General features: G+C 39.6%; 1 protein-coding gene across 1 annotated transcript in view; it reads right to left on the reverse strand.

Moving 5' to 3' along the window:
• Positions 1-24,250, reverse strand: part of radil2b (Ras association and DIL domains 2b) — a 33,782-nt gene extending 9,532 nt beyond the window's left edge. Inside the window, exons 1-8 of the mRNA XM_026277387.1 lie at positions 23,860-24,250; positions 21,690-22,007; positions 17,128-17,360; positions 15,853-16,184; positions 13,023-13,622; positions 10,840-10,877; positions 10,548-10,726; positions 10,353-10,465 (exon numbers count right to left, since the gene is read on the reverse strand). Of these exons, the coding sequence (XP_026133172.1) occupies positions 10,353-10,465; positions 10,548-10,726; positions 10,840-10,877; positions 13,023-13,622; positions 15,853-16,184; positions 17,128-17,360; positions 21,690-22,007; positions 23,860-23,993 (1,947 nt within the window). The 5' untranslated portion in view covers positions 23,994-24,250. The remainder of the gene's footprint in view (positions 1-10,352; positions 10,466-10,547; positions 10,727-10,839; positions 10,878-13,022; positions 13,623-15,852; positions 16,185-17,127; positions 17,361-21,689; positions 22,008-23,859) is intronic.
• Positions 24,251-25,188: the final 938 nt, after the last annotated feature.

A 25,188-nucleotide genomic window follows, 5' to 3' on the forward strand; every position in this document is an offset into this window, starting at 1 on the left:
GGGACACAGCAACGACAAGGCTGGATCTGCCTCCTCCAGGGGCAGCGCTTGCAGGTTCACCACCTGGTCTCGAAAGGGGGTAGTGGGAACCTTGGGCACGTATCCAGGCCGGGGTCTCAGGACAACGTGAGAGTAGGCCGGCCCGAACACAAGGCACTCTTCACTTACCGAAAATGCTTGGAGGTCCCCGACCCTCTTGATGGAAGTGAGCGCGATCAGGAGCGCTGTCTTGAGAGACAGGAACTTTAGCTCGACTGAATCCAGCGGCTCAAAGGGACCCCTCTGAAGTCCTGCCAGGACAATAGAGAGGTCCCAGGAGGGAATCAGGGGTGTCCTAGGAGGATGTAACCTTCTGGCACCCCTCAGGAACCTAACGATCAGGTCATGCCTCCCCAGGGACCGGCCGTCCACTGCATCGTGATGGGCTGCAATGGCAGCCACATACACCTTCAGGGTGGAGGGTGACAGCCCACGCTCCAGCCTCTCTTGCAGGAAAGAAAGCACGACTCTGACCGGGCATCTCCGGGGGTCTTCTCGGTGAGAAGAACACCAATTCGTGAACAGACTCCACTTCAGAGCATAGGCCTGCCTCGTAGAAGGGGCTCTAGCCTGAGTGATAGTGTCTACCACTGCTGGGGGCAGATCACTTAGGTCTGCCGCGTCCCGTCTAGAAGCCACACGTGGAGGTTCCAGAGATCTGGACGCGGGTGCCAAATGGTGCCAAGCCCCTGAGAGAGAAGGTCTCTCCTCAGGGGGATGCGCCAGGGAGGGGCTGTCACGAGGAGCATGAGTTCCGAAAACCAGGTCCGGGTGGGCCAGTAAGGCGCAACCAACAGGACCTGTTCCTCGTCCTCCCTGACCTTGCACAGTGTCTGTGCGAGCAGGCTCACTGGGGGAAACGCATACTTGCGTAAAGCCCGAGGCCAGCTGTGTGCCAGTGCATCTGTGCCCAGGGGGGCCTGGGACAGGGAATAGTACAGATGGCAATGGGAGGACTCGGGGGAAGCAAACAGATCTACCTGAGCTTCCCCGAATCGACTCCAGATCAGCTGGACCGTCTGGGGATGGAGTCGCCATTCCCCGGGGAAAGTGAGCTGTCGTGAGAGCGCGTCGGCTGCACGATTGAGCTCCCCCGGGATGTGGACAGCGCGGAGCGACTTGAGCCACGTCTGACTCCAGAGGAGGAGATGGCGGGCGAGTTGAGACATGCGACGTGATCGTAGACCGCCCTGTCGGTTGATGTACGAAACAGCCGCAGTGTTGTCCGTGCGGACCAACACGTGCTTGTCCAGCACTAGCGGACGAAACCGTCGCAAAGCTAGATGCACTGCCAGCAACTCCAGACAGTTGATGTGCCAAAGCAGTCGAGGTCCTGTCCAGGACCCTGAAGCTGCCTGCCCGTTGCATGTCGCGCCCCAGCCCGAGTTGGAGGCATCTGTTGTGACAACAACGTGCCGGGACACTTGTTCTAAGGGCACGCCGGCCCGTAGAAAGGCAAGGTCCGACCAGGGACTGAATAGGCGGCGACACATCAGTGTGATGGTGACACGATGTGTACCGCGGCGCCATGCCCATCTCGGGACTCGGGAGTGTAACCAGTGCTGAAGTGGTCTCATATGAAGCAAACCGAGCGGCGTGACTGCGGCTGCGGATGCCATATGCCCCAGGAGCCTCTGAAAGTGTTTCAGTGGTACCACTGTCTTGCCTCTGAAGGAACTCAGGCAGTTCAGCACTGACTGGGCACGCTCGCTGGTGAGGCGTGCCGTCATACTCACCGAGTCTAACTCCATACCGAGATAAGAGATTCTCTGCACAGGGGAGAGCTTGCTCTTGTCCCGGTTGACCTGAAGCCCCAACTGACTGAGGTGCCGAAGCACGAAGTCCCTGTGATCGCACAACTCTTCTCGGGACCGGGCCATAATGAGCCAGTCGTCGAGATAGTTGAGGATCCTGATGCCCACTTCCCAGAGTGGGGCAAGGGCGCCCTCCGCGACCTTCGTGAAGACACGGGGGGACAGGGAGAGCCCGAAGGGGAGGACCTTGTACTGCCATGCCTGACCCTCGAAAGCAAAGCGCAGGAACGGTCTGTGACGGGGGAGGATAGAGACATGAAAGTACGCGTCTTTCAGGTCGATCGCTGCAAACCAGTCCTGGGGCTGGATGCATCTGATAATGCGTTTCTGCGTCAACATCCTGAACGGGAGCTTGTGTAGGGCCCGATTCAAGACTCGCAGATCCAGGATAGGTCGAAGGCCACCGCTCTTCTTGGGCACGATGAAGTAGGGGCTGTAAAACCCCGTCCTCATCTCGGCTGGAGGGACCGGCTCGATTGCATCCTTCGCCAGGAGGACAGCAATCTCCTCGCGCAAGACAGGGGCGTCCTGGACTGCCACCGAAGTCTCGAGCACGTCATTGAACTTGGGGGGTCGCCGGGCGAATTGAATCGCATAGCCGAGTCGAACCGTCCGGATGAGCCAGCGTGACGGGTTGGGCAGCGCAAGCCACGCTCCCAGATACCGTACAAGTGGCACCAAAGGGACAGTCGACGCACCCGCAGTGGTGCAGCGATGGGGAGTCGTGCTGGAAGGCCCAGAAGGCACTGCGTCCTGGGTCATCGCAACCACACTCCTCGTGTTCCCGGAGGAACTGGCCAGAGACGCGTGGAGAGGCATTGCGTCTCCGAACCGCGACCTCTTGGCCGCTGGCGAAAGGGGGCGTCGTGGGTGAGAGTGAGGAAGCTGTGCGTCGCTCATTGTCAAGCCACGAGCCTTGCAACTCGGAGGAAGGAGAATTTGCTCTTTTATTGAAAATGTGGGTACCACTGGCCGTCCGGCCAGTGGCGGAACAAAACAAAACAGAAACTGAAGATTCTCCGCCCGGCCCTCCTCCGGGGGAAGGAGTGGCGCTGTCTTCGCCATCTCCTGAAGAGCAGTTCTCCGCATCTCCGAGTTGCCCGTGTCAGGGCCGCTTGGTCGACTTCCTGGAGGACTTCGCAGCCGGGAGTGACACGGGGGGCGCCGCTCTCCTGCGCGGGGCTCGACGCGCCGGCCTCGAAGAACTCTCAGCACGGGGCGGAGCTGGCGTAGAGGACGCAGGGGGGCGCCCACGGCGACGAGCAGGCTGAGGCGCTACCCGCGACGGAACGGTGGCAGCCGGAGAGACACGTCGGGGCAGGATGTGCTGGATGGCCTCAGTCTGCTTCTGTACCGCCGAGAACTGCTGGGCAAAGTCCTCGACAGTGTCGCCGAACAGGCCTGCCTGGGAGATGGGGGCGTCGAGAAAGCGCACTTTGTCCATGTCCCTCATCTCAGCCAGGTTCAGCCAGAGATGCCGCTCCTGGACCACCAGCGTGGACATCGCCTTCCCGAGGGACCGCGCCGTGACCTTCGTTGCCCGTAAGGCGAAGTCGGTCGCCGTGCGCAGCTCCTGCATCAACCCCGGGTCGGTACCACCCTCGTGCATGGTTTTGAGTGCCTTGGCTTGGTGTACCTGCAGGATAGCCATGGCATGCAGGGCAGAGGCAGCTTGGCCCGCAGCACTGTAAGCCTTGGCAGCGAGTGCGGCCGTCAGCTTACAGGCCTTGGACGGGAGGCGCGGACGATTCCTCCAAGTGGCGGCGTTTTGTGGGCACAAGTGCACCGCAACCGCCCTCTCCACCTGGGGAACCTCTACGTACCCCCTGGCTGCCCCGCCATCGAGGGTGGTGAGGATGGAAGAGGGAGAAGAACGGCTTCTGGCCGTGAAAGGGGCCGTCCACGACTTCATCACCTCTTCATGCACCTCCGGGAAGAAAGGCACCGGAGCAGAACGAGGTTGTGAGCCGCGTCCCGCGCCGAGAAACCAATCATCCAGCCGTGAGGGCTCGGGGCTGGGCGGTGTAGTCACCTCCAGTCCGATACTCACGGCTGCCCGGGCAAGCATGGCCGACAACTCCAAGTCCGATTCGGCAGTAGCGACAACACCCGAGGGGGGCAGCCCCGCCGAACCTTCATCCTCAGAGGTCGATAACCCATCCCCCGATGCAGCAATCGACATCTGGTCCTCGGGCGGCGCACCGAAAGACACGCTGGGACCGCTGTGAGACGGCCCAGCAGAATCAATCGGCAGCTGCACGGGACAGTCGCTGCGTGAGGAGTGAGAGGTCCGTGGGGCGTGGCCCGGCGGAGAAGCTCTCACTGTGATCCTCAGATCTCCCAGAGCGCCAGCCGGCGGCCCTCTGCTCGAGCCAGAGAGACCGGGACGGGTGGCGACAGAGGGGTCTGCTGCACTCCCCTTGAGGAGTGAGAGACGCGATCGCAGCGCTGCCATGTTCATACGCCCACAGTAGACGCATGAATCATCCACGAGCGCAGCCTCAGCGTGTTGGACGCCCAGACACTGCAGACAACGCTCGTGACCGTCAACCGAGGACAGGAAACGACCGCATCCAGAAGGACACGGACGAAACGGCATCTTGAAAAAGACGCGAATCGTCCGTGATTTGCTCTTTTAGAGAACTGTCTCTTTTAGCCGAAGCGCCCAGGGGAATCGCCGCTCGCAGGGACACCACTGTAACGCGCCGTCACACCGACCAGGAACAGCTCTACCAAAAACAAAGATGAATGGCTTTGTAGTGATCTTCTTCATCGACTACTCGGCTCCGAAGCAAAAATCTAATGAGTGGATGCACCTGTCGCCCTATTTATACCCGCTGGCTCGGGGAGTGGCTCAGGTGTGTTAATCCACTTGCCAATTTCATTGGCGTTTTCTCTTAAAATCAGAGATGATTGGCCTCCCAAGTGAGACCCCATTTGTCGGTCGACATAACTCGTAGTGACCGACAGATAGGGAACTGTAATACATTTTATTTTTCTGAAAAATATTTTTATATATTTTTAATTATATATATATATATATATATATATATATATATATATATATTATTATTATTATTATTATTATTGTATCTTCTATCCAAGGCCATTTCATAGTGTTTATTAATAATTTTATTATTTTATTTTATTTTAGTCTATTTTAGTTTAATTTATTGTTTTTATTTGTAATGTTTCCTCCACAAAGGCTAATTTTATCATTATTCAGATAGATTATATCAATTATTTATTTATTTTTATTTTAATATTTTACATTTTAATTCAATTTTTAGTATTTTTATTTATTTATTTTATATATATATATATATATATATTTTAATATATACATCATACGTCTATGTATGTTATTAATGTCTTAATTCATTTTTGTCTTAAGTTATTTTAGTACATCATCAAAATAAACTAAATGAACATGAGAAATCTTGCCTTTTTCATGATAACAGCCCTGCTTCCATCATTTATCTTGCTCTCTGCAAAGCTGAAGTTATTAATGAACTATCATATGCAAATGAATCCGAATTGAATGTAAAATGCTTCTCTGCAGCAAACAGCGACTCAATGTAAACTAAATCTGTTGTGTCCAGCTCTGGGAATCACCAACAAATGTGTTTTATTAGTTTAAGTCCAGCAGCTGTTTCCTTCTCAGCGAGATCGAGTCACACACAAGCGGCTCTAAACCTCCACAGAGAAAACACAGCCTGTTATTGTAGCCGTAAAACATCAGTTTGCTTTCCAACCGGCCGTGTTTGTTTTTGATTCAATTTTCCTACAGAAAATATTGAGCTCATAATGGAGCGCTGGCACAGTGTGAGAACAGAACGAGACGTCTGCCAAGCTTTTAAACTATAAAATGTCATTTAGAGAAGAACGGATGGTTTGTGTCACCGATACAAACCACACGACTTAATCATTTCCACTCTCAATACATGCCAATCAATAAAAACGTCAATAAAAATATTCCTCAGAATCGTCTTGGAAACTTTTCAATTGACTTTATCACACGCTTGAAATTATTATCTTTATAATGAATTCAATTAGTCAAGGATAAGTGCTTAGTCGAGATTAATTGACTAAATAAATGCTCATTTTCCTGTGTGAGGATATTTTATTTTATTTGATCTATTCCAACACAATCTCATTAAACATCAGATTGAATTGGTTTGCATGATGATGGATGAAATGCCTCCAGCTTGTTTTTTTTATTTATTTTTTTTATTTAATTGTCGGCCGTGAATTCGCTTCACATTCCAACAAACCAGTTTACTTTTTCCACAGAAAAGCCTCATCAAAATGTTGGACGTTATATTGCACTAAATCACATCACACCCATACAAACAGCTTCTCTTTCCACGGCAAACAATCTCTTCGAAAAAACATGAATTATCATTTCCCAAAGGGCGAGACATTGGGAGATTTTCCCATGCAGAATACAAATCAATCCCAAATCCCGGCTCTGCCAAACGAGGATGTCTGAGCACTGAATTAAAGTCTGTGAGAAACGAACTTGCAGCTTATGAAATATAACTGAGGAAACTTTTAATCATTTCAAGACTTGGAGTCATAGGGCTAGGATGAGAGACGTCTGCTCATGCTGAGTTTATTTAAACAAACATACAGGACGAATTGTAAAATATTATAATTTAAGATAAATGTTTTCTATATGTGTGAATATGCTGTAAATGGAATTTATTATTGTGTTTTTTCAGCATCATTCCTCCAGTCTTCAGTGTCACATGATCTTCAGAAATTATTCTAATATACGGATTTGCTGCTCAAGAAACATTTCTGATTATTATCAGTGCTGCGCAATAATTTTGTGGAAAGTGTGATACATTATTTTATTTTTAAGTATTTATTTTTACTATTAATATAGTATATAATAAGGTACAAATAAAACTATATAGAAAAGTTTTTTGACTTTAAACTTTAAGTTGGCATGAAAAAGCCTAGCCAGAAAGTTTGAAGTAGTTTTAAAAGCTTAAAGTTTGAGGGTTTTCAGTTTGAACTATATTAAATTAGTTTGAAAGTTTTATGCCGATACAACCTATCAGGAAAATAAAAAGATAAATAGACAGATAGATAAATAAATAGATAATACATTTTATAGTAGCATGTTGCTAGCATGATTAGCAAGTGACTAGTATGTCGCTAGCATGTTTCCAGCATGATTATCATGTCACTAGCATGTTGGTATCATGACTAGCATTTCATTAGCATGATTAGCAAGTTGTTAGCATTTCACTAGCATGTTACCATATGATTAGCAAGTTGCTAGAATGTCAATAGCATGTTTCCAGCATGATAAGAAAGTGACTATCATGTTGTTAAATTGTTTCCAGCATGATTATCATGTCACTAGCATGTTGGTATCATGACTAGCATCTCATTATCATGATTAGCAAGTTGTTAGCATGTCACTAGCATGTTACCAATATGATTAGCAAGTTGCTAGCATGTCACTAGCATGTTACCAACATGATTCGCAAGTTGCTAGCATGTCACTAGCATGTTTCCAGCATGATTAGCAAGTGACTATCATGTTGTTAAATTGTTTCCAGCATGATTATCATGTCACTAGCATGTTGGTATCATGACTAGCAAGTGACTAGCATGTCATTAGCATGATTAGCAAGTTGCTAGCTTTTCACTACCATGTTTCCAGCATGATTAGCCAGTGATGTCACTAGCATGTTATTAGCTTGACTAGCATGTATCTAGCATGTTGTTAGCATGACTAGCAAGTAACTAGCATGTTTTTAGTAGAGCTGTTTTCGGGCCTTAAAAGTTAGGCACAACAGGACCCGAGCCCGACAAATTTCGGCCCGAGCCTGACAAGTACATTTTGTTTGACAGCTTTTTAAAAGCCCGAACCCGTTTACAGCCTGACATTATTTTAATGTGCGCACGCACACAGCTCTTTTGCCTCTTGTCAAGAATGAGTCATTTATACATGTTTTAACATAATTTTTCCATAACTAGCGTATGTTATAGACCATTTGGAAGTTGGAACAAAGAAATAAAATAAGTCCTCTGTGACATCGTAACATCTCAGCACTCAAAATAGTCCTAGGCATAGGCTCATTTAGCCTGTAAATAGGCCAACACATTTCTTGACAAATGAAATTAAGTTAAATTCTAAATTAAGATGGGGATTTGCAATAATGAAATTAAGATAAAGGCTCCGCCGGATTTGCTTCACCACTAGCAGCTGACATTAAATAAAATAATAATGCCAACATTAGCCTATATACTCTGTCTACATTATGCATTTAATACTCAATTAATATTTAGTTATAATTTGAAAAACCTTTACTCACCAAGATTAGGCTAGGCCTACATGTTTTTGTGGAGGAAAATTATTGAATCCATTGTAGACAGCTTTCACGCACTAATCAAAACACATCACATGCCTGCTCATTTACCTTGCAAGGCGGAGCGGAAGCCCGAGCCCGAGTAAAATTATATAAATTAAGCCTGAACCCGACCGAACCTGTCGGGTTCAGACAAAGATCTTCAGCTCTAGTCTCTAGCATGTTGGTATCATGACTAGCAAGTGACTAGCATGTCATTAGCATGATTAGCAAGTTGCTAGCATTTCACTAGCATGTTTCCAGCATGATTAGCCAGTGACTAACATGTCTCTAGCATGTTGTTAGCATGACTAGCAAGTGACTAGCATGTTATTAGCAAGTTTCCAGCATGATAAGCAAGTGCCTAGCATGTATCTAGCATGTTGTTAGCATGACTAGCAAATGACTAGCAAGTTATTATCATGATTAGCAAGTGAAATTCAGAAAAAACATCTGCAAATTTTAGAAAAGCACAAAGAGTAATGAAAATGATCTGAAGATCTCATACATGTCCTGTATCTGTGATGCACTAGATTCATTCATTTATGTCCATGAGCCAAAGAGCTCCATCAAGGTCAGATGCAGCGAAGACATCTGGAAGCACTTGAGATCCGTTCACAAAGCCACAGTTTCTGACCTGTGTTTGCTATTCTTCATTCAAACCGGCTCGTGAGCTAAAGCTAGAGTCCCAGTACTTTTCTTTAGTACAATCTGACATATATGGTAACATTTGTGGTGTAAAGAGAGATTTTGACTCCCTTTTCACTGCATTGACTTGAATTTGAATTCACTCAAACATTGTGCCACATTTCACCCATTACATCGATGGATATTGTAGATAAATCTATTTTCAACATGCATTTTATATACCTTATTGTGAACGGTTTTTCTGTGTATATTATGTTGCTTTTTTTTTTTTGACCTGGATATTCCAGTGAAACCTCAGTCTTCTCTCTGAAAAAAAAAGGATTTCTCCAAGCATACAGTGCCCTTAAGCTCCGCCCCCACAAGCTCACTCCTGATCTGAATAGGTGCTTGAGAGCCACGCCCACATCTCAATATCCAATCAACAATCAGATGTCCTTGAATGTGTCACAATATGTCGCTACTTCTTTTTGTCATCACTTTAACCAATCTCTGTCTGCAATTGTATATTTAATAAACTGCTAAGAAATTCTTCAAAATGTCTTTTGTGCTAAACAGATGCTAAACTGAAATGATAATGGAATTAAAAAAATTATACAGACTGTTCATTATATATATAAAGTATATCACAAAAATAACTGAAACTTTAAAATGAAAACAGAAAATATAAAAAATAAAATTCTAAATATTAATGAAAAATAAAAAAATTAAACTAAAATAACACCAGTCTCAAGTATGTATCATATAAGTGTTCTCTGAGTGAAACTGATGAACCAAAATAATGAAAACTGAAATAAAACGAAATAAAAATGACATCTTTATTATTACATAAAAAAAAATACATATAAAAAAATGACAACAAACACAACAAAATTACTTAAACTTTAAAGGGTTAGGGTTTTACTAACCCTTTAACTAAAAGTAAAAAATAAATAAATAAATAAATAAATATTTATATACATATATATATATATATATATATATATATATATATATATATATATATATATATATATATATATATTAATAAAAATGTTAATAGTATCTATTATAGTGTATAAAAATATTACTAAAATAAAACTAGTTACAAGTACTTCTAATGTAGCATCTGTGTGGTTCTTTGTGTTAAATTAATGTAATAAAATAACTTAAACCAAAATAAAAATAAACACAACAAAAACTTTCATTAAAATTAAGAAAAAGTATCACAATAATAATAAAACACTACTGGTCACAAGTACGGCTTATGTATAAACTGATGTTTAATTATATCAGTTGTTAAAATGACTTATTAAAATAACTGAAACTAGTAAAAATGTCAAAAACACGCAAAATAATTCCCAAAACTTTACCTAAAATTTTATTAAATTGTTAAACCAATGAAACTGAAAGAAATCTTTTTCCGCAGAAGAAATAAGGTCAAACCACTTTTGAATAACTGATGACAGACTGCTCAGTTTTGGCTGAAGCATGCAGAAGGCCTGACCTTGGTGAGATAGTAGACACACTGCTGGAAGGTGAACATCAGGACCTCCTCCAGGACCGTCATGGCCTCCTCACTGGCCGAGCGCACGGAGGAGAGCCGCAGCTCCAGCACCGCTGGAACAGAACCACACACACACAAAGATACTGAATCTGAACACATACATCACTTGACTGACATCAGCCCTGACTGATTCACCAATGCAGTCTTCCTCCTCCTCCTCCTCCTCCTGAGAGACTCCGTGCAGCAGGCGAGGAACCTCCTGGTGGATGAAGTGCAGGATCTGGATGGAGTTGGACATCCAGAGGACAAGCGGCTCCAGACCTCGGATCAGTCTGTCAGCACCAGAAGCCCAGTCTGCCGCGTCTGACTCACTTCTGCTTGCGTCAGGAGAGCGAGGAAAATCTGGTTTTAATGTACGCCGTGTCTAAGACTTTGAATTTAAATTCCTCTGCTTAGGAAATGATGAGAAACGAGTTCCTGATCTTACATTTCAGGCTGCAAGGCTGCGAGTTCCTTTGCCTTTTCCTGCATTAAAGTATAAAAGATACAGTACAGTTACAACGGAGGACGAAGCATTTAACCCCTTAACTGTCACGCACATTTTTGGACATAGACTTTGTAGTGCACGATCCAAACTTACATTTTTATAATTCATGACCGAAAACATTTTGTAACATGATATTGATGTACCATTTTCATGGTAATGCAATGTCTGATTTTAAAATGGGTTTCAAAGGATGCATTTTGAGATTTTACGTTTTCAGTTGATATATAATTTCTGATGATTTCTAAAATGTGATGTTATAACACCTGTTATAATTTAGATTTCTGAGGGTGCAATCTTGTCATTAATTAATTTATTGTTTTTCCTACATCATTTTTAACAAAAAACATTGGTGAAATATATTTTTGGGAGTCTTAAACCTTTCCAACGATATATAGTTTGCCAAGATTAGATTAGATTTCATTGTAACATAGTGAAGTAAATGTAGGCGTCCTGTATAGTGACAGTTAAAGGGTTAAGTTTCTAAAAGGATGTAAAAACATTATAAAAGTCATTACGCTTGACTCGTACACTATATAAGAAGTGTATATCAAAGTGATAGTTCATAATTTATCATTTGCTCACTCTCATGTCATTCAAAGCCCATTTGACTTTATTTCATTTGCATATCATTTAGTATAATTTTGGTTCTGTAAGAAAATAAGTTTCGGTTGCCATTGGCTTCCATTGCATTTTATGTCCACACTATGGAAGTCAATGGGAATGAAACACTATTCAATTAATTTCACATCAGAAAAAAACTCAGGTTTGGAATAAGAAGAGAGCAAGTCAAAGATTTTAATTTCATTATCACTTTAATCTGCTGGACTTCTTCTGTATGTTCCATCATTACGCCAGTAGGTGGCAGCGAGCGAGTCTTTACGAGTGAATGAGTCAGTAACTCAACTGATTCTTTCAAAGCTTTGATTCAGTGTGGCGGTCTTTATGAGTGAGTCGCTGTATTATTCACTCAACTGATTCGTTTGATTCACACACTTTTTGATTTAGGAAGTAATCACAACTACAGTTGAACAATAATCCATTATAAAATGTGTTTCGAGCGTCTTGTACATATAACAGTCAACAGAAATCAGAAAAAAGTGCTTATGATGTTTTAAGTATGGATATTTTTCTTATAAAAATGCATCAATTCGCTGCAGGGGGCCTTTATTAACACCCGAGCCATGTGAGGCATGTTTTATTACGTATGTGCACGCTTTATTGCACTTCTTTTGGACTGCTGAACAAAAACACCCGTCCAGTGCCATTATAAAGCTTGGAAGAGCCAGGACAAATTTTAATATACCATGTTTTTCGGACTATAAGTCGCACCTGAGTATAAGTCACATCAGTCCAAAAATACGTCATGATGAGGGAAAAAAACATATAAGTCGCATTTATTTAGAACCAAGAACCAAGAGAAAACATTACCGTCTCCAGCCACGAGAGGGCGCTCTATGTCTTCAGTGTAGACTACAGGAGAACTGAGCAGCATAGAGCGCCCTCTGGTGTCTGCAGGCGGTAATGTTTTCTCTTGGTTCATGTCTCTTAGTTCATTTCTCTTGGTTCATGTCAAATTAATTTTGATAAATAAGTCGCACCTGACTATAAGTCGCAGGACCAGCCAAACTTTGGTAAAAAGTGTGACTTATAGTCCGGAAAACACGGTAACTTTCTATTGGATTCATCTGAAAGAGGAAAGTCATCGGGCCTCAAGGGTGAGTAAAACATGAGCTTATTTCCATGCTTTTACCTATTCTTCATTTACTGAAAAAAACTTTGAATCAATTACCTTGAACAAACTGATAATCATTATCATTAAGACTACTGTATATATTCAGTAGATATTCATTTATTCAGTTCTGTTGAACATAAAAAAATATTATTTTTGAAGAAGTTATTGGTAGCCATTCACTTCCACTGTGTTTTTCCCATATTACTGAAGTCAGTGACTTACCAACGTTCATCAGAATATCTTTTTTGTGTTCAACAGAAGAAAGAAACGTATAAAATTTTGGATCAACTCAAGGGTGAGTAAATCACAACATCATATTCTGGTTATATTGTGGTTGCGTTTCCTCTCAACCTCTGGCCGAAAGACAAATGAAATGACTCAGTAAACTCACCCATACGATGGTCTGCAGCTCGTTGGCAATCTGTAGCAGCAGTCGCCGGAGAGCCGGCATTGAGAAGTGAGCGGCGGACTGCTGGAGACACAAACACAGCAGGAAGGCCGCGGTCAGTTTGTGTGCGGCCGGATCCCGCTCAACCACGCCGAAGATCTCCTTCAGGACCCTGGACTCATGCTCCACGTCATACGACAGAAGCAGCTCTGCTCCATCCACGTCTCTGAAGCAGGATCTCGCTCTCACGCACGATTTACAGAGAGGAGGCCGTCTGCTCGTCCGAGCCACTTCTGCAGGGGTCGCGACCTTTGGAACGGCGGGGTCTTTATACATGAAGAGGTAATGATCGCCCAGAACGATGATGTCTCCTGACTGCAGCTCCACCTCGTGCTTGATGATGGCTCCGTTCCTCTTCACCTTGGCTCTGTTGAGGGGTTTCAGTCGGGTCACTGACGTCCGAGTGACGCTGCAGTGATCGGGCAGAAGATCGGGAGCCCAGAGATTCATGCGATCGACATCAGTCTCAGTCTCACTGTGAGATTGTTCATCGTGGCGTCCGAATACTGTGCAGCTGTTGATCAGGGCGTAGATGACAAAATCCTGAAGAGGGCATGAAACGCAAGATGTTCTTAGTATGTCAACATGACAAGAAACTATAATCATTTGGACTCTGATCCACTTATCGAACTCTAAAACATGATATTTCAGGAATCCTGGAAACTGAACAAACCACTAACAAGTAAACAATCCTTAGATTGCTCATGCTTTAGTGTCAACCCACTAAAAATCTAAAGCTTAATTGCTGTCTTAAATGTGTAAATTGTAAAAGGGTAAATAAATGAATAAATAATAAAAATAAAAAAAGTTATAGCCTTTTATTGCACTTTTTGAACCACTTTAATTTTATTACTGATAAAGAAAATTCAAACGAAGCGAAAATGAAGTAAACATTTATGTTAATCAGAGTTAAATAAATAAATTAAATTAAAATGTTAAGAGTTAAATGTTAATACAGAAAACAATGTAATTATTATTATTATTATTATTATTAAGATATTATAAATAATTTTATAGTGTATAAATAAACATTTTATAGTGTAAAATTTAAATACAGGTTTAAATAAACTGATTTTATATATATATATATATATATATATATACATATATATATATATATATATATATATATATATATATATATATATATATATATATATATATATATACAAAATAATAGTAATAATAAATAAGATATAATAAATAATAATGAAATCATTTTTACAGTGAACCATTTCATGCAGGATTATAAATATAAAGTAAAAAAAAAATTCATCTAGAATGTTATTATTGCCATTTTAAAATAACTATAATTAATAATAATAATAATAATAATAATAATAATAATAATAATAAACAATAATGAAAACTTTTTACAGTTTTCCATTTCATGTGTTAATAATAAATTGTTTCATTGAGATTGTTTTATATAATATTATTTATACTTATCAAATGATTAAAGTGTCATTAGTAATGTCCACAGTTTGAATATTCATGTTTTTTTAATAGTAGCGCGTGGCGCAATCAATGCCAAGGTGTGACTCTGAGGAACAGGACAGAGAGTGTAATAACAATCATTACACGTGTGTGAAGTTAACACGTAGATGTATATACTGTGTGTGCGCATGTGTGTGTTTGATCAGTCACGGTTGTCGTCACACACAGCTAATCTGGCAGGAAGTGCATCCACCCTTTGGACACTCCACTTCCTGTCCAGCGTGAACACTAGGCCTGTTTTTGCATACGTGTTCATTTTTCATGCCATCTTTCCTCTGTTTGGCACACTCTGTTATTTTCAGATTAAATCGAAGGGATGTGGGATCCTTTTTTTCCACGGTTCATTGACGTCACCTGTGTTGTATTATTCAGTGTACAGTGAGTGAATCTTTGTGATTGTAAGATTGTCACTTCTGATCAGCCACTGAATTATTTTCCTAAAACAACCCAAATCTGAAAATCCCTGCAATTCTGTAGTTTAACATCACTGGTTTATGTCTAAAAACATAAGACATCCTGCTGAAGTCTCCAATTACTATAAAAGCTGGAATTGTGGTGCATAACCCCTTGTGAAAAAGAAGTACTCTTAAACATGCTTTTAAAAAGAGTTTTGGAAATAATATACTTTAAATGAATGTTTTCAGCGACTTAGTTTTAAATTCTATTTATAACTAAATGGAAATAATTAATAGTTTAAATTAATATCAAGTAAACATAAGTGTGTTTAGAACTTAAGTTCATCTTTATATGTAATTTACTGCTAAATGCACTAATAAGAATTTATGATAAATTTGAATGTTATGTATTGAAATCTTTGATGATTTAGTTTTTTTAATTTATGATGTATCTGATTTAATGATATTTTGCAATTTAGTACATTTAAATACAGGTGCTGGTCATATAATTAGAATATCATCAAAAAGTTGATTTCACTAGCTTCATTCAAAAAGTGAAACTTGTATATTAAATTCATTCATTACACACAGACTGATATATTTCAAATGTTTTTTTTCTTTTAATTTTGATGATTATAACTGACATTATAATGTAGCAACTCGACTCAGAGCTGAGTTCGGTGGTTGTATTTTGAAAGCTCTTGGAGGTTAAACAGTAGATCAGTAAATTGACTTTGCCAAGCCAACTTAAGTATGCTGCTTTCATGCCACTGAATACCAGAAACAGTGTTGGTGTGTTTGGGCTGGAGGAATACAGATGCCCCGGTGAAGTGAGCGAGACGGAGGAGCAGCAGCACAGATATAGTGTGAGTCTGTCCTACCTGTCTGTAACTGAAGCCCTGCAGAAGCAGGAAGTATGGGAAGTCCAGAGGCGGGTGAATGGAATACTGTGTGGCGCTGTCATCGCTGCTCTCCGTCTCCTCCCGTTCATTAGCAGGACACTGTGTTGCTTTGTCGGCCTCTGCCTCTGGATCCTCCTCTTGCGTTCGCTCCGTACAGGTGCTTTGAGCTTCAGCTGTCAGATCTGAGTCACTGAGACTCTTAAACAGATTGTGTCTGCCATCCACGGCGTCATCGCTCATGCATACGTCCAGCGGCACGGATTTCCCTCTGCAGCGCGTCTTCTGCAGCTTACGTGCCTGTGCGTTTATTCCTGTGTTAAAGGAATAGTTCAGCCTACAATTTTTTCACCCTCAGGCCATCCAAGATGTAGAAGATGAGTTTGTTTCTTCATCAGATTTGGAGAAATGTTGCATTGTATCACTAGCTCAGCAATGGATGCTCTGCAGTGAATGGGTGCCGTCGGAATGAGAGTCCAAACAGCAGATAAAAACATCAGAGTAATCCTCACCAGTACATCAGTTAACATCTGGAGAAGATTATTGTGATGTTTTTATCAGCTTTTTGGACTCTATTTCTGATGGCACCCATTCACTGCAGAGGATCCATTGGTGAGCGAGTGATGCAATGCTACATTTGTCCAAATCTGATGATGAAAGTGAATGGGTGCCATCAGAATAAGAAACATCAAAATGAGCTTCTCCAGATGTTAACTGATGGACTGGAGTACTGTGGATTATTATGAATTATTGTGATGTTTTTATCAGCTGTTTGGAGTCTCATTCTGACGGCACCCATTCACTGCAGAGCATCCACTGCTGAGACACTGATGCAATGCTATATATCTCCAAATCAGAAACTCACCCGAGGGTGTGTAACTTTTCAGCAAATTTTAAATTTTGGGTAAACTAATCCTTTATTTAAATGCAAGACCAATCATAGTTTATATGCAAATAGGTGCAAGAAAGACTGCAAATTGAAATTCAGTATGCAAACATTAGAATACACCAATACAACATTCTGTAGCAGGTTTTTCAAGTTCAAGAAACCAAAATGTGCAAATTGCCAAATTAAATGGAGGAATATAAATACAGTGCTGCAATACTCTGGTTTCTTGTCTTGCTAAATGCTCAAAATTGTCTGTAGGCAGGAAGAAAAAGCACCTATACTAATATGAAAACAGTAAACTGGTCAAAATGTTTGGTTTTTATATGTATCTTTAATGAAAATGTGATTATGCATGAGGAATCATGTACCAGCGGTCACAGTGTCCTGGTCTTTAGAGTTGTTTTCTTCTACTGTGGCTTTGCGCTGGATCTCAAAGCGTCGAGCGAATCCTTCTTTGGGTTTCCAGAGCGATTGCAGCAGCAGTGGCTTCTCATTGTCTCCCACCACACGAACACATTCAGTCCTCCAGCACTGGTTTCCAATACAGCCGATCACATCACACAACACGTAGTCATCAGTGTCTTCTTTGCTCAGGGAGTATCTGAAATAAAAATACAAACAGCAGAATGACTGATATGTATGAAATGCTTAGATATATATTCACACTACTGTACAAAAGTTTGGGGTCACTTAGTTTTCTTAATGTTATTCAAAGAACTCTATTCTGCTCACCAAAACTGCATTTATTTATTCAAATATAGTCAATGTAATGTATTTCTGTGATCAAAGCTGTATTTTCAGCATCATTCCTGCAGTCTTCAGTGTCACATGATCTTCAGAAATCATGAAAATATGATGATTTACTGCTCAAGAAACATTTCTGATTATTATCAGTGTTGAAAACAGTTACGGTAAAACATTACAAACTAAGAAAACGTCCAGGCACACACTCTAGCTGTAGGATTGGGAAAGAAAGGAGAGTTTCAGTTTCTGAGTGCTGACGCAGCATTTGATCCAAAGTGGCTTCACCGAGGAATTCATTTTGCCTTGAATTTTAAACTTCTCCAAACCAACCGAGACATTTGGTATGAAAACTTCTCCTGCCGTTACAATGGACTTTAACCAATGTGCACAAAGGCCGTTTTGTGCATTTACTGAAATCCAGAGCCTTAAGAAAATCATCTTGGCTTTTTGTTCAGATAGAAACCGCATTATGATTTTTAAATATTGACAAAATATTATAAGACGAATTTAAACATTATTTCACACATACCTGAATATATTTGAACCGCATTTACAGCTATGTAAGTCTTTTAGCTTTTAAACTGAAAACCTTTTATTAACTGTTGCTGTTAGAACACTTGGTGCATTTTCCCTATTACATATTTTAGCAATCATCATAAATTAGGTATCCTTTGAAAGTTTAAAGGGGTCATATGATGCTGCCAAAAAGAACATTATTTTGTGTATTTGGTCTAATGCAATGTGTTTATGCAGGTTCAAAAGACACATTATTTTCCATTTAATGTACATTATTGTTTCTCCCCTACGCCCTCGATTTTACAAAACTCATCGCTCTGGAAAAGCGAGGTGTGCTCTGATTGGCCAGCTTTCCCGTGTGTTGTGATTGGCTGAATGCCTCAAGCATGTGATGAAAATGTTACGCCCCTCAACATTCGATGGCTGCATCCATTTTTTTGTGATAACTAAACAAATACTTAATTACTATAATACTGATTTCTCGCTAGAACCGTCAGAGGGAGTTTAAGGCATGTTTATAAACCAAATAATTAAAGTGATTTACAGATTAGTGCGTACTGGAGACTCGATAAGCATTGAATTGCATATCACGCCGCGTAAACATACTGTAAAACATTTGTGCATTTGTGATCTGAGAAACAACAAACAAGCTCTACTCTGCTCAAAACACGTGTTTGAATCATCATTGGCAAATTATTTAAATATAAAAAAACTTACTTACAAGCTGTGAGTCAGAAGCGCCAGATTACCCTTGCAAAGTTTGAACTGCGCAACTTTATAGAAACAGTCTTTGTGCATAAAATGCACTGCACACATCTGAATATTAGGGTTGAACTGTTCTGGAAAAGTGTTGAAACTCAACTCAACTGATCTCTAGTCTTGTCCTCTTTTGGAAGGCCAAACAAAGTATTTTCGCTTTCACAACGAAACACACAGCGACTCCACAACATGGCACAGAGGGCAACGGAGAGAATAAACGTTATGCCATCTTTCTTTGCTTGAACATCTGGGTGGCATTATGCAAATCTTACCACATAGTAATGTAGAGATGTGGGAATGTGTTAAAACGAGACGTTTTAGGGGGGTTTGGACAATCTTAAATTTATAATATATAAATATCTCTTTAGATTTGAGACTTTAGTCTTTGCAATCTTCTTCATGCACCAAAAGCTTGTAACACTCCTAAGTGAAAGGAAATATTGAAATCGCATCACATGACCCCTTTAAATACTGTGATGAAAACCTTTTTGAAATGAGATAATGCATTACCAAGGAAACTGTACTTAAATTACTCTGATCAGACAGTTTTCTTGTGGTGATCATAACATTGTAGAAATGTTACTCAAATGTTTCTTAAATCATTCCACTCACTTTATTTTTAACACACAAAATGTAACATTATTTTACCCTTAATTTTTCAAATTTTCTATAAATATTTATTTTTTTATTGCTGTGTTTATTCAATGATTTAATTATCTTTTTTTTTAAATGTTCACCAAGTAAAACAACACAAGGATGTTCAGAGAATGTTGATCTCAGAATGTTTTCTCTAAACATTATGAGTGAATTAAGTTATAAGAATGATTTGTACAGAACATGACTTTAAGAAGATTTATTAAACATTTTAAAAAAGTAGTGAAAAAGTTAGCTGGAAATGTTGTGACTGAACAACACTTCAACACAGAAATCTGTGAAGTTAAACAAAATTAAAATGGCTAAACAAAACGTACAGGAACCTCATTTTTTGTGGTATCAACTTCAAATTTGGAATACAACTTGGTTTGATATATGGCTTTGAATTTCGTGTGCATACTATCTTTTTTATATATTTTTGTGTGCAAAACATAAAATGTTTAGTGCAGTGCATTTGCTTCTCAGCAACTTACAAATCTATAACCTTAGGTCTGTTATTCCAAAGCATTCATGAATTACATTTTAATTTAGGATAGTCCATTTTAATGTCTAAGCTCAAAAAGGAAAGTATGCTTTTAGTTTATTTTTATGTACTTTTCAGAAATGGGCTTTATGTACTCCTCAGAAATATACTTAAAATGACATTTAAGTATACTTGACTCATACTTACAAAAAGCCTAAATATATTTGAGCTGTACTTGTGCTCCTAGAATCTGTGTTTTCATTGTTATACAGTAGAGGGCGCTAGTACACATTTTCTGCACATAATTTCCAAAAATCACAGGTGAAGAAGAAAAAGAAACAGATACTAACACATGTAACATGATCATCTGACATTAAACAGCATCAAAACTGTAAAGTTGTGGAATAAAATGTCGACCAATGAAGAGGGTTTTAATTACAGTCAAGCTTTGGGGTGTTGATCGACTCCATCTGTGTTTTGATTATCATTCTGAATCCAATTCATAGTCTTTTTTTGCAGATTTTGTTCAAAATGTTATTTCTTTATTTTTTTATTAACCTTACCAGCATGAAAGTGTTTTAAAAAAGAATGCATGATACTAGAATAAAATGTTTTTGTTTCCAAGCAGACACCCTGTTCTTTCTCTGGATGTTTTGTATGTTCATATAACAAAATATATACACATTAAAACCTAAAGAGGGACATAGTACTATACTTAAAGTATGATGTAAAGTTCACTTAAAGAAAACTTATGAGTATACTTGCAGTATCAGACTATTTAACTAGTAGTTTACTGAGACTATACTTCAAAGAGTACAAAGTATTTAATTAGTAAACTATCAGTATACCTATAAGTTCACTTTTAGTATAATTGCAGTACAAACTACAAAAATAGAGGTAAACTAGTAGTATAATTTTATATATTAGAAAGTGCACCAATTTAGTCCCAAGGAGTATGGAAACAGTACACTTACAAGTATATTACTAGAACACTGATTTGTATACTTGCTACATAAAGTATACTTAAAAATATACTTGACATTTCCTTAAGTATACTTAATAAAATAAACTTTAAGTATCCTACTTTTTGGTAAGGGGGGTGACAATAAACAAATAAAAGATACCCTTACAACAAAGTAGTATACTTCAGTTTTATTTTACTAAGTATACTTAAGTAAATTACATTTAAAGTACATTTTATTTTAGCTTCATGCTAAAAATGTTTTTTTTAAACACTTTAATGTGTTTCTTAAAAAATAAAGAAATAAAATTTTGAACAAAAAGCTGAAAAACGACTATGAATTGGATTCATAATGATAATCAAAACGTAGATGGAGTCGATCAACACCCCGAAGCTGGACTGTAATTATTACCTCTTCATTGGTCGACATTTTATTGCATAACGTTACAGTTTTGATGCTGTTTAATGTCAAATGATCATGTTACATGTGTTAGTATCTGGTGTTTCTTTTTTCTTCTTCACTTGTGTTTTTTTTGTGGAAATTCTGTGCAGAAGATGTGTACTAGCGCCCTCTACTGTATAATAATGAAAACACAGATTCTAGGAGCACAAGTAATATAAAAGTAAAGTACAAGTCAAGTATACTAAAATGTATATTTCTGAGGAGTACATAAAGCCCATTTCTGAGAAGTACATAACAAGTGAACTAAAAGCATACTTTCCTATTTTTTGTTAAAAATAAGTATTATAATAGCACACGTGAATAAACTTATTTTTCGTAAGGGTAATGCTAAAAACAGTAGCAAAATCAGTGACAATATTCTCTGGCCCACCTGGCGAGTGCCTCTTTAACCAGCTCTCTGGCACTGGAGCGTGTTGTGGCCAGGACGCTCTTGTAGTTGGCTCCTTCACAGATCTCCGTGCCAAAAATCTTTAGAATGCCTGGAGCCGTGATGTGATTGGACAGTTCGGAGGGGTCGTCTGTCACCAGTGCCTCCTCTCCCTCAGCAGCCATCTCTCCAGAACCTTCTCTGGGCCCGCGGCCGAACACCGCCGACAGACGGTGCTGGTGACGCCGGATCTTGTTCTTCGCCGGCTGCCGGATTCCCACGCTCTCCGTTGATCTGGCTGTGCCGCTGGATGAGCTGGACCTGGAAGAGGAACCAGAATGATTGCTCTGTTCTCCACTGGACTGTAGATGCAAACCTACGTCGCTTCAGCCTGGCTGTTCATCACTACACTAATTGCCCCCAGTTAATGAACAGCAATGTTCACAAAATGAACAAAGAGACTTAAAAAAACACACACATACAAAACAAAGCTCTGCATAATACTTGGAGGATTTTCTCCAATCCAGTAATCTGTTTATTTCAGTAGCAGTGGCACAAAAGCTCCTTTTCAGCCTTCACTAATTGCGTCACTATTACCATGTATGTATTTCCTCATCTACTGGTCCTACATTAAATGTTCTAAAACTATAACTCATTTAATTTTTCCACTAGTAGTTTCCAAAAAAAAGAAAAAAAAGAAGAGGAAATCATCTGATCAAAATGTTTTTTTTTTCTTTTTGTTTTTTTACGTACACATGAACATTTCCACCATAAACTTTTCTAAATAAAGGTTCCAAAAGGTGTTTCCACTGTGATGCCATAGAAGAATACCATTTCTGATTCCCCAAAGACTTAAAAGAACCATTTTTTCTTAGGAATGATGAACATTTAAAAAAAACAACAACTAAAGAACACTTTTCCACTATAAAGAATCCAGTGTGCAATGGAAAGATTTTATGGATGCAAAAAGTGCATGATGCCAATAAATCAACCATCAAATCTAATAGAGAACTTTAATTTTAAGAGTGCACTGTCATTTAAACCTCAGACTATGTGGAATATAATGTTTGAGACTTTAGTGGAAATTATATTTTAAACAAAACAATAGAAACAAGTTAAAGAATAAAAAAGCAATTTTGATAAATAAATTTAGCCAATTCCACAGCATGTTTCATACCATAAATACAAATGAATAATCTGCTATTTTCACTCTATTTAGCATAATTTTACAAAATCGCAGCTTTACCGGATATAACGAAACAAAATATTCTACATATTTTACCTTGATATTCTTCACACGACATCTCATATTTAGTCTCAACTTCTTATTTGCACTGTTAGTTCCTTTGTTGTTTATTGTGGTGAGAATTATGCCAGTGAAAAATCGTTTTCACACAATAAATATCTTAATAATGTATTTTTTTTTCACACTCGGCTTAGAACATACCCAGCTAACAAGCGTTCTAGAATGTTCTGGCAAGGTTCTCTCAATGTTCTTCCAGTAACATTAATAAAACACTCATTCAAAACTATTTGGTCCTATAAGTTCTCAAAACGTTAGCAAAAAAAACATTAGATATACATCATTAGTGGAACTAGATTTTTTTCTTAAGCTTCATATATATATATATATATATATATATATATATATATATATATATATATATATATATATATATATATATAGCTAAATAAAAAAACATTTCTTAAAGACATTTACCAAACAGCAATTTGAAGACAGAACATTCAGAAACAACATTTTCACAACGTAATTGTAACGTTACCACAACGTTCTTAGAACGTACTTTATGTTAGCTGAGTAGCCTTAGTTTAGTAACACTTTTTATAATTGAAAGTCTTGTTATAAAGTCTTTAGACCAATGTAAAAATCATAAAAGGCGTTTAAAAATGATCAAACATAAACGTTAAAGGTGGGATAGAAATGCTATACGTTTTTATCTTTTTTAATACAGGGTAACATAAAAAAGAGAAAATACATGCTGCTTTAGGTTTGTAAAAAACTTTAAAATCTCCAAACACATCAACTCTTATGACAGTAAGCTATGCTTATATCTCTTTGGCTAACGTGTTAACTATAAATCTAATAAGAATAGGACAGTCCTTTCTGAAGGTTGTATATGTACAGTAAGTGGGACTTCAGAAGTGAACTCACTGGACGGATCCATTGCTGTGTTTCCTCCCGACCCGGGAGAATCTTCTGCGGGACGCGCTGAGCGGTAAAGCCGCAGGTGAGGCTGGAGGAGGCGGCTTGGATGTCTGTGAGCTCCGCTCGTTACCGATCATCATTCCCAAAGCTGTCCAGAGCTCGTGTCGTCAAAGTAACGGGCCGTTAGAATGAGCACACATATCATACTCCTCTAAGAACCGGCCGACATCACTCCACAAGCAACGTGAACTCTTCAAATCAATGCTGTGAGCAGAATGACACCCAGAAGGAAACTTTCTGCTGCTAAAGCGCTGCGTCTCAAACGCGCTGAACTGTCTACGTGGGCAGCACTTGTGGGCATCATGGGCGCGTTCCCGAGTCAACCCTGTTTAAAATGCTGCGCGTGCCTGTCAGACTTACAAAAAAAATTAAAAAATGCTGTCTATACAGACAACTTACTGGATATTGAGACAAGCTACACGTGCTGCTGATGCGCCGAAGGGAGGATCTTCGGGACAGAATATTTTTTTTTCTTTTTTTTGAAGTTTAAATTAAATGATTAAAAACATAAATACCATACCTGCCAACATACCATGGTAAAAATACCATATAAAAAAACATGGTGAGCACTAATATTGTCACGATATTGACTACTGTTACAATATTGAATATTGATAGAATATTGACTACTCAGCATAACTTAACTTGATAATATTGTCATTATCATATTTGGACATTTTAACACTTCCATCCATCCGACTATTAATCCATTGATCCATTTATTCTTCCATCCATCAATGTATCCATTCCGACTATCTATCTATCTATCTATCTATCTATCTATCTATCTATCTATCTATCTATCTATCTATCTATCTATCTATCTATATATTTACCCATCAATCAATCTATTTAGTTTCCATCCACCCATGTATCCATGTATTTATTCATCCATCCATCCATTTATACATCCATCCATCCATGCATCCATCTACGAATTCATCCATCCATCCACCAATCATTCATCCATCCATCAGTTTGTCAATCCATCACCATCCATCCACGCATCCATTATTGGCTGTCTGCCATCTGCCCTGTACAGTGAAAACCAGGATTTATCATATCAGCATCTTGACACCCGTGGGGTGGATGGATTACTCACTAACACAGATTTAGACAGATTTGTGAACAATATTTGAAAGAAATAGGCCTTTTGTGTACATAGAAAAAGAGTTCAGCTCATAAATAATGGGGACAAAAACATGAGTGTTGCATTTATAATTTTGTTCAGTGTATGTATCAAACTATCCTATCTATCTGTCTGTCTGTCTATAT

The sequence above is a fragment of the Carassius auratus genome, chromosome 12 (assembly GCF_003368295.1).
Source record: "Carassius auratus strain Wakin chromosome 12, ASM336829v1, whole genome shotgun sequence".
NCBI classification, from domain to species: Eukaryota; Metazoa; Chordata; class Actinopteri; order Cypriniformes; family Cyprinidae; genus Carassius; species Carassius auratus.